This window comes from Rhagoletis pomonella, unplaced genomic scaffold (genome assembly GCF_013731165.1).
Source record: "Rhagoletis pomonella isolate Grant_MI unplaced genomic scaffold, Rhpom_1.0 Rhpom_scaffold_00006, whole genome shotgun sequence".
Taxonomy (NCBI): Eukaryota; Metazoa; Arthropoda; class Insecta; order Diptera; family Tephritidae; genus Rhagoletis; species Rhagoletis pomonella.
In genome coordinates this window covers 35,348,137-35,359,076 of record NW_023458560.1, presented here as the reverse complement: position 1 = coordinate 35,359,076, position 10,940 = coordinate 35,348,137, and the positions used below count along the sequence as shown (strand labels likewise).

At 36.3% G+C, this 10,940-nt stretch overlaps 2 protein-coding genes across 2 annotated transcripts in view; one reads left to right on the top strand and one right to left on the bottom strand.

Moving 5' to 3' along the window:
* LOC118740651 (golgin subfamily A member 6-like protein 22) overlaps positions 1 to 5,828 on the top strand; it is a gene marked incomplete at its 5' end in the record, with an annotated part of 500,945 nt that extends 495,117 nt beyond the window's left edge. Inside the window, 4 exon segments of the mRNA XM_036472264.1 lie at positions 1,072 to 1,218; positions 2,500 to 2,611; positions 4,742 to 5,071; positions 5,145 to 5,828. Coding sequence (XP_036328157.1) covers positions 1,072 to 1,218; positions 2,500 to 2,611; positions 4,742 to 5,071; positions 5,145 to 5,303 — 748 coding nt within the window. The 3' untranslated portion in view covers positions 5,304 to 5,828.
* LOC118740647 (CD109 antigen) overlaps positions 1 to 10,940 on the bottom strand; it is a 158,186-nt gene that overhangs the window by 101,318 nt on the left and 45,928 nt on the right.

Below are 10,940 nucleotides of genomic sequence, written 5' to 3'. Positions count from 1 at the left end.
AGATGAAGATGAAGATGAAGATGAAGATGAAGATGAAGATGAAGATGAGGATGAAGCTGAAGATGAGGATGAAGCTGAAGATGAAGATTAGTTTTAAGAGCAAGATTAAATTAAATTAAGTATAAGGGTAAGACCAAGTTTAGTATTAAGATTATGATTAAAATTAACATTAAAATTAAGATCAAGATTAGGATTAATATAAAGATTAGCATAAACCTGAATATTAAGGTTAAAATTAAAATTAACATAGGGATCAAGATTAAAATTAACTTTATAATTAATTGTAAGAAAATGATTGGGACTGGAATTAAGATTAGAATTAAAATTAAGATTAAGATTGAGATTGAGATTAAGTTTAAGATTAAGAATAATATTAAGATAAATGTCTGTTCAAGTAACAGGAAGAACTTTGCTCGTGAGATCCCCGTAAAAGTTTATTAAGGAAGGCATCCATCCTTTGGTCCTGTTCTCACATAATTTTCCACAGTGTAATCTACTATTCCGTTTTGTCCCAGCTCGGAATCACTTTCGAAACATTTTCATAGCTTTTACTCTGTAGCCTGCTCTTGCTTCTTCTTCTTATTATTTGGGACTACAACCGTTTGTCGGTGCGGACAAATGCGGACATATCCTTCTGCACTTGGTCCTTCCATTGTATTCGTGGGTGCCCTTGCTTTCGTTGTCCACTCATGGGTGCGGGGTCGAAGGTCTTATCCCCGTAGCGCAATCGTTTCATTTTTATGCGCTTAACTATGCCAATGTTCGTACAGTTCATCATTCCATCTTTCTCGTCGACCACGACCACCGAGTCCAAGTAGCACCTGCTAGCAAAATTTTTCTTCGCTTTATCGGTGGTGTTAATGTTGGATCTTAATTAAACAAAGTCCGTCACTACTTCAAATTTATGACTGCGAACAGTGACGTGTATCCCTATACGCCATGCAGCAAACCAATAAATGTGGCGGTCACAAAAGCATGCGTAATCTAACTGATTATTTTCCGTATTTTCTTTCAATTTTTAGTACTTATGTTGTTAATCCCACACCTTTTCTTGTTTTTTTTTTCATTTAGCATCGACAACGAAGAATGGCGCGAATGTGAGCAGGAGCTAAAGCGATTCCTTGAAGAAGAACGAGCTAAAATGAAGGAACGCTCACTGCGTGTACCAACGCCATTTACATCGGACAAACTGGATATAATTAATATAGTGAGGGCTAGGTAAGACAATTTTTGTTAAACTCCATTACTGATGGAAAATAAGTACGTATGTAATTACAAGTACACATATGTATGATTGTAAATATATATGTATTCTACCGATATTCGTACAGTACTTAATAACTTATATTAATAGAAGTCAATTGTTCTATTCCAATAAGTTGCGAGCGCCAAAAAGTAAACTATTACTCAAGTTATTTAAGCAGCATGCGTAGTATTTTTCTGATTTTGTTCACATTCCCAGGCATTTTGAAAAACATTAGTTTTGTTTAGCGGGGTTTCAGCCCCGTGATTAGCCCGCCTAGACATTTTTTTTGTTGTGTCCATTATGCTACCACTTAAAGAATGCTTTCCTTTAATTATAACTGCAGGTAATCCGTCTAAAGTTTTTAGGAAAGCACCGGTTGCTCAAAATGAAGTTCCGCAGACAGCTGAGGTCCACTCCAGAGAGCTTCCCGCAAAGGTTAATGAACGAAGTCTCAAGGTGCTTCAACCTTAGTCTTTCGAAGGCAAGGCAGCCAAGAAGGAAATGCTGCGACGAATTCTATGAATATCGGGATCCGAAACGATATCAAGTCATACCGCATAGTTGCCTAATAGACAGTGTCTGGTTAGCACTCCCATTAAGGCCGAGAGTTGTTACTGCAGACGTTTTTTTGACTGCCCGCGTTCTGTCGCGGTGTTCGCACAGTGCTCTATATAGCTAAGTTCTTATAGATATGCAGGATCATTCCACAGGTTGCCACACGAATTTCCATACGCTCTCTGTCGGCAAAGATGGCCATACGATTTCCTACAAAAGTCGTTGTGCCGTCGGACCCAAAGCAGCCAGCTTTGAAGTAGTCCGAGGTGACGCTGGCCAGCTTCGATCGTACGATAAGCGATTCTAGAACCCTGAGTAGGTATTTACCTTTCTTATTCGGATTACACTATTAAGAAGTCGGTCAACCACCTCGTCCACTAATTTCTAAAATATGCTGCAGTTTCCTCAGCCTAAACCTGCGACTAAAAATGAATTTCAGGCAAACCGCTTTCAGCTTAACACCCGTTTTCAACCGATTTGTATATATGTTAACGGAACCTCTCTTCTGGAGGCTGCCACTCTCCCATTCACATGCCTAAGGGATGTGTCTGGTTATGGATCCTATTAAAGCCACTACCGTGCAATGAACTCGTTAAACATTTGACCCCAAAAATGTTTATCCTACTATAATAATTATTGATTCGACTTTCATTATTTTCTCGCATAATAGTTATGTTTCTGGTTTTTATGTATCTTAGGAAAAAATTCCGTGAAGCCGAGCAACGCATTGTGAAACAATTAGAAGAGGGTGCAAAACAAACTCCCAAAGCTACAGATACCAAACTTGGCAAAGAATTGGCTGAGAAGACGGTGAGTAAAAAATGTCATTTATAACTTTTCAAGGTATGTATGAATGTATGTGTGTATATATTTTGAATGAATGAAATACTAAATTAAAGATTTTCGGAAGTTTTGCTTTGATGGTTAGTTTAAGTGGATTGCTACCCTGGTGACAAGCACTCAGCAATTTTTGCTATTTTAATTCCAAAACTCCTCTAAGCAACCGAAAATTTAATAAATTTCAGTACGTCGTGCAGAGAGAAGCAGCTGCACTCTGAAATATTCTGCAGGAATGGTTTGAAGAGTGTGTCATCGTCCTTGAGGGGGCTGGGCACTCGCACAGAAAGTGCTCCAACTTCTTTGATCTGCGACATAAAATATTTACGGGTACACCGATCTATTCAGAATGTACCCCAGTTTCCTGCGCAGACTATCAAGAGTTTGTAGGTATTTTCTTTGCTAATTCCTTAAAAAAAAAAACCTGATTTTAAGTGTGGCATATCACACAAAGAACAGCCGATCCTCTACGGCCCTACCTCTGTGTGGGACACTTTCAGTTCATAGCCGCCCCTACTAGTTCGTCCGCTGTCTAGTTAATATTTCAGGTTAATTTCGTATTGATCGGAAATCCAGGCCAGTACTCTCCAACCGTCATCCTCTATTTTAAATCTAACAGAGGTAAAAAAAAGTGCCTGAATAGCCGCTTGGCTATCTGAGAACATATTTACCTTCGTTCTCGCGGGTGCATTCGCTTTGATTTAAGTTACTGCTTCCTTCATTGCAAACGCTGCATGGTCTAATAGGCGAAAGGATAGCTCTGGGTTAAATTTCTTTAAGAAAGAAACCCACCAATTCGCCAACGCCGCATTCCATTTTCAACCCGTCCGTAGAAACAGTTGAGACCTCCAAGAACTGGGCCCTTTTTTTGAGTCCAGTCACTGCGGCTTGGGAATTTCGTTGCGATAACTTTGATAGTTTTTGAAGTTCCACTTGGCAACTTTTCAATTTATATTAGGGGATGGTCGTTTCCACAAGAAAAGATTCACTTGCCCCTTGCAACAGTGAAAAGCGCATTTTGACTTCTTTCGCCGTCACCTTCATATCTAGGATAAAGCCTTAATACTTGACTTTTACAGAATAAGTAAGTGGAACTGTGCTTTAAGCATCGCCCACACTCCACTCCAGGAGTAATTTTTAAAAGGGGCTCTGGATGAATGCATTCAGAGGTGGCACCTTTATGGTAGCCATTGGCTAAGCATGCCTACCCGCACCCTGAATACATTCCAGCTCATTGCAGCAGCCTACGACAGCTAGAGCATAATTCCTCCAAAGGAGTCACCCAAACTATAAATGGCAAAAGGGTCACATCTTCTGCTACCGCTTCATCCGCCTGCCCGCATATCTTTCTCTCTCTCTCTCTCATACCGAGCATATGAAGTGCGTGGTTGACTTGATGTGGATCTATAGTAGTATAAACCATATGAGCTCAATATTCGTAACAAAGGTAATCCCTACCTCCTCAACTCCTCAACCTGGATCTCAGCTCTAAACCTGATCTCCCACTCTCCCTCAGCTAAACAAATAGGTTTAAATAAATAAAAAAATCATTGTGGTTGTCAAACGAAAGAGATTCTAAAACGATGTATTTCGAAAAAAACATTGAAGATGGTTGCCACCTGTTCAAAATTTTGAAGTCAACATAATTAACAAATTAAATGAAATATTTTTTTCTGGGAATAAAACGAGAGAAGTTAAAGAAGGCATTATTTCGAAAATGAGCGTTGCCACCTGTTTTGGAGGTCAAAATCTGTTTAAGGTATTGAAAAGGGTTGCCTCCTATTTTGTAATTCAAAATCCATGGGATTCAAACGAATGGGCTTTTAGAAAGGTTTATTTCGAGAATATTTTTAAAGACGACTACCACCTGTTTAGAAATTCAAAATCCATTTTATTGGACCTTGGTTAGCTTATGAGCCAAATGTGTAAAAGCAGCAAACAATTTTGCTCTATTTTCTTAATGTTTAAGAGGTCAAGGATTAACTTGTTAATTATAAAAAATTTGTTCAAGCCTTATAAAGGTGCTCATTAAGAAACACAATTTTTTTCTCAAAATTTCTGAAAATTTTTTATAAATTTTTGCCATTTTTCAAACGTCCACAGGCTGTTATACAAAAGCATGTACAAGACATCATACAAGCCGAAGCCGAAGGCGCAGTTGAATCCGAAGGCAAGGAGGTAATCAGAGAACTATCCGACCGGGAAAAAGAGGAACAACAAAGCAGAAAATATTTGGACGATGCTTCAGATATTTCCACCGAATCCGAGGTGCACGAACGCGGCAGCACCATAAGCGAATCGAAGCGACGGCATGCAGCCGAGTTGGAAGATGAAATGGAATTCGATGTAGAGCGTGGCTATCTAATCTCAAAAACACAATTTGAGCAGTTACGTTATCAAGATAATAAAATACTGCAGCTGCAGCAAGCATCGGTAAGGGGAAAATTTGTTGTGGAGGAGAAGAAAAATGTTTGTGTGTATTTTTAAAATTCGCCAATTTTAACAGGATATGCGCGAACTATATCAACTTGCTGAGGAGATTATAATTGGCGAACGCCTCCAAGAGGAGGAGGTGGAGGAGGAAATGGTTGAAGAAGAAGAGCAGCCAATTGGGGAGGAAGAAGAAGGAGAAGAGGAAGCAGAGCCCGCAGATAATAATTTCTAAAGCACAAACACACACGCATACACACCTGAAAGCAAGCAAATATATTGCTGTTGTAAAATTTTACTCGCTCACAGTAAAAAGGGGCGCTTATTAGCTGGTAGCTAAAAGAGTAACAGCTTTTATAATGTCAGACTTAATTAAATGCATACTTTTTTAGCGCTGGCTTAGTGGTGAAATGTGCTTAGTCCACTTTTTAATGAAATTATGACTTTTAAAGAAATTTACGTGAAGGCACAACATTTCTAGGCGTATTTTAAAGCTCCTTCTAACCAAGCAAGCACATTGACTTAGCACTTTTATATTTTCACCTAGCGGTATTATAGAATAATGTACCTCAATACTTGTACACCAATTTACATCATGCTTGTATTAGTATGTGTGACACAAATAAATCAAAAATAAACTTTAACTCTGCAAAATTTATGAAGCGTCAACAAGTGCCTTGTTATTTTATTCGCCGCTTAACGCTACAAATTAGAATAATAAACGGCGAAATGATAAGCATTGTCAGGGGTGCACTTAATTGACATTTGATAAACACGCTATAATCGATGTGTCAATATCAAAATGAAACAACGAAAAATCCGCTCAACTAATTCTAAATCAAAGCGCGTATAAACGCCTAAAAATACGCACCGGCACATGCAACACTAATCTACTCATATGAAAATATTACTTAATACTACCTGCTGCCAGTGACGCGACGACTAAATTTAAGCGCGAGATGTTTTTCTGTGTGTGTGTGTGAATATGGGCGCTCACTAGGGTAGTCCGAAAAATGCATGTAAAAAATTAAAGTCCGAATTTTAATGCTCAAAACTGCGACCGCGGGCGAGACTTTTTAAAGCTCGCTGCAGAGGTTTTATATATATGAGCTCGAAAAAAATTCTTTTTTCCCCATATAAAATACACACACGGACAATTTTGAGAGCTTTGAGCGACCTTTAAATTTTTCTTGATTTCAAAAAACAAAAAAACAGTTTAATTTTTTCCGACTTCACTTTTTTTTTTACCACCCTAGTGCTCACGCGCTATCGCTTTTTGCTATTGCTGGTGGGTGTTAGTCTTTTGCCAGTGGGTGCTTTACGCTCCCTTCATCGCTATGCCCCCCGTCGTATCATAGCGTAAATATCATGTCATATCCTCTCGTATCAGTGTCGCATTTCGTCACAGCTGCTTTGTCAATTACAAAATTTAATCACCGTTGGCGTGTAGGCAACCCCCTGGAATGCCAAGAAGTGGAACCCAGCGCTTGCTACTTATTACACGCAGTCGGTCACCGTCAATAATTACCAAAGGCATTTTAATATGTTAGTGTTAGTGTTATTGTAATTGGTTTTCTATTGGACATGCACTTATGTATCCATGACGAGTGAAAATTGCGCGCATTGAAATTAGTTGTGATTTGTTTTCTTACTATCGACGGTACTAATTCAAATGAATTCTGACGCAATCGCCGTCAGGTAGTGTGTACAGCGACTGGTATTATTCTGGGTGCGAATAGAACACGTTCTTCAGAAATGCATTAACTCAAAATTTCCTTTCATTGTTTGTCTAAAAGCATGAAAAAAAACTATTTATCGGTTAATCACAGAGTAAAGGCAGGCCATAAACTGAAACAAAATCTTGCTTCGGCACAAATAGCAAACTTTCGTAAATGAGTATCTAAATTTTTCAGTACAAAAATCTGTAGTTAAATAATTGCCAATTCTGAGTTAATTACGCACTGTGAATTTGGCCCTTAATGTATTTTTCCATGTTTTTGTGGTACAAAAATAATGTGCAAATGTGCGCTACACGATTACTGAGGCAATCAGATTATGCCCAATAGGGCTTTGAGCCTCACATGCTATTAATATACAAATATTTACAAAAATAAAAAATTAAATAATATGGTGGAATTGTGAAAAAGTATTTTTATTTGTGCATGGACTCGATTTATACAGCCTCACTCACTTTTAGGTCACACTTGTTTGCTGTAGCGCCTACCCAGTCGGACCATGCAGAATGTGGTTCCCCAAGAATGCCTTTTAGGGTATTGGTTTTTTCACGAGAAATTCGAAGCACATTTAAATTCTGTAGGAAAAATTAGAAAAAATCTACATGAAGAAATAACTTTTTTTCACTACCATGGAAGGCTAAAAAATCAGTGTTGCCACTTGAAAATATTTTTAGGTACCAAAACGCCTACCAAATCAGTTTCCAAACTACCAAAATTTTTTTCATCATTAAAACGAGATTTCTGATGCTGGATTTCCATTAGGCATTAAATGGCAAATGACAAAGTCGAGCATTAACAAATAATCGTGTCATTACATTAAAAAAAAATAATCATTAAGTTCATTTCCACATAGTATTTTTTTTTTAGCTACACTATCGCAAGAGGTATCGAAATTTGCGTAATTTTACACATGTTCAGAAAAAGTTAAAAAAGTCAGAATTGTGTGTCATTTTGAGGGCTCTACCATACCATGAAGTTTTCCACGTATTTTATATGAGAAAAAACACTTCTTCGTAGAAATAGAGATAAAATCCTTAAAAGTCAATATTTTTTCAATTTGCAAACTCTTTTTCTCTTAAGGAGAATTCAAAGAATAATACTAATATAATAATAATTTTTTATAGGTCCCCAAAATCCCCAAAATAATTAAATGGGGGAACCATACAAAAATCATTAATATTAAAAAAAGGTTAAATAAATAACTGGATATTATTCTTTGAAGTCTCCTACAAAGAAAAAGAGTTTGCAAATTGAAAAATATTGACTTTTAAGGATCTTATCTCTATTTCTACGAAGAAGTGTTTTTTTCTCATATAAAATACGTGGAAAACTTCATGGTGTGGTAGAGCCCTCAAAATGACACACAATTCTGACTTTTTTACCTTTTTCTTAACATGTGTAAAATTACGCAAATTTCGATACCTCTTGCGATAGTGTAGCTCAAAAAAATTTTTTGACGGGACACCCTAGTGTACATACCTTTGAGATTGATTCAATCCATATCAATTTTTTTTTTTTGTATGTGAGAGCGTGTGTGAATCGGTAACAAAGTTCGCGTCGAGTAAATTTTTGACAACTATGAGGTGAATTAAATTTCAGTAGCTCATGAGGCTAGTGAAATTTTTGACAAATGCATAGAAAATTTTGACAATCGCAAAGATTGTTTATGTGTGTAATTTTTCGTTAAATAAAAGCTTAAATAGATGAATTGCAATCAACGATAGTAGATGCTTTCTTAATATATTAATTTCACTTCAATTTGTAATATTTTATTCCAAATAAATCTGCGGTTATCAAAAATTTACTGCTGTCAAAAAATATTTCATTTCACACAGCAGATTGGCAAAACCACAGTATACAGTAATCCAGATAGGCAAAACAAAAAATGTAAATATGCTTATTTGACAATTTATTTGAATGTATTGGTTGATATTTTTTCACAGTTGTCGTTTTCTTTAACCCAAATGAAATCCAATTTCAATATTTTCTTATAGTGGAAAATATTTCCAAGTAACATAAAATAAAACAACGAGAAAAACAAAATTCCTAGCAAATCAGGCTTGCAGCGTAAGCAATTATAATCGGATGCAGTTCCTCATAAGTCATATCTGGTTACAAGCACAACTTTGAGTGAATAATGGTGGGCTGATTTTGTAAAATTGACCCATAAATTAGGGAGTAAAACAAGTATTACTTAGCTTAAAGGTAGAACTCTCTAATATACCACTATTATAGTGGACATCTGCAAGGTTTTTATGAAATATGTACCCGAAGTTATAAATCGACGCTCGAACTAATGCAGGAAAGGTTTATGCAGATAAGCAAGGCATTTTTCAACGGTATAAGAAGTATATACACATAGTCTTACATACATATTTATCAAAATATTCAGAATGACGAAATGAATTGGTTCAGTCGTGTCTGTTCGTAAACACGCTAACTTGAACAAAATTTAGATATTTTAACGAAAGTCGGTGCCGAAGTTGCCTTTGGTATAATTTAGGTTAGAATTAAATTTTGGTGAAATCTGTCTATAACCACAACCACCTCCCATGTAGTAATCAACAATATTTTTGTCTTATTATTTTTTTTTACGAGTTTCGCTGTTAAAATTTACATTTCAAATATATCAACAAACATTTGGGGGTACTTTTGCGCCCGTCATTGCCTATGGGTTAATGACAAAATAATCCTATACATGCACAATATATCATGTATTAACCCACCAAACAATTTTTGTTGCCGGCAATAAGAAAACGTGTCGCCCTCGGAAACAAATTTATTGTCGGCAATATCGCCATCGTATCGATTTCTTATTACCAGTCGTTCTAAAACGTCCGCCGAAGGCAACTCGCCGGAAACGTTCTTATTACCTGAATGAATCGTTTTCTGATCGCCTTATTATTGCTTCAGGCGATAGTTGGAATAATTTTATTCTTTTGAATACTTCATTTATTTTTTTTTATGCAAAATTGGAACTTAGAAACGGAACTAATTCTTTCTTTCGCTATGAGGCTTCCTATTTTTTCAATCCTGTCTTTGGTATAAATTAGAGGCCTTTGGATAATATTGTTAACGCGAAATTTATAAGTTTGGGAATTTTTGATAACTTATTTATTCCAAAATTGACATGAAAAAATGCTGTTGCCGATTTGTCACCAAGGCAATAAATCGGTGAGTCGCCAATTTGTTGCCATTGACGATTGTTGCCTATTTCTCATGTTTTGCATGGTGGGAATTTTAAAATAAGCATATTGTCAATGGCTGGTTTACTGTATACTGTGGGCAAAACTGTCTCACCATATTAAAAATATTATTCAACAGCTTTCCCCATAGAACTTTGTTACCGATTCACACACGCCCTGAGAAAACAAAATCAGACATTTTATGCATTTCAATAAAAAAAAATGTTTTTAATTTGTTTCAATTTGCATACACTCACCCTTTTTTACCAATACACTCACACTTTGGCTATCACCAATTTTTCTTTCAAGCCGATAGGTAATTTCTCGTTCTATTTCTACAGCTAATCGGTCATAGCTTTGGGAAGTGAGTGAGCAAAGTGAAAGCAGTGTTTTGAACGTGTAAACGCAAATTAAAACAAATTTTAATGTTATATTTGGTTATATTTTCAAAACTTTTTTGCCTACCAAAAGCTTCATCAAACCAACCAAGCTACCAACGGAGAATGAAGAAAACGGAAACGCTGAAAAAGAACCGTACATTTTGGAAGCAACCAAGTCCAACTGGGTACCTCTGTTCATCATAATATGTGCAGGAGAAGCAAAACAGATGAGGAAGCTGTAGAGCACATGCTCTGTGAACAGGGTACGAAATTAAACTGTACAAAACAATTTCCATTTGCTCATCGATCATCATATCATTTGTGGTTTTGTACAGTTTTGTACATAGTCGGAAACAAATTGTAAGATTCACTGTCATTTTCCCCAACGAGAAACGTTTGCTTTTCGTTTGCGACAATTGTACCATAGGGTACGTTTTATATGTATGCAAACGTTTCAATTACGTGAAAAATATTTTTTTCTGTAAATTTTCATATCCAATTCAATTAAAAAACATTTTTATTTCTATTCAACAATTTTATAATGAGCTCGAGGCCATTTTTAAATGAAAAA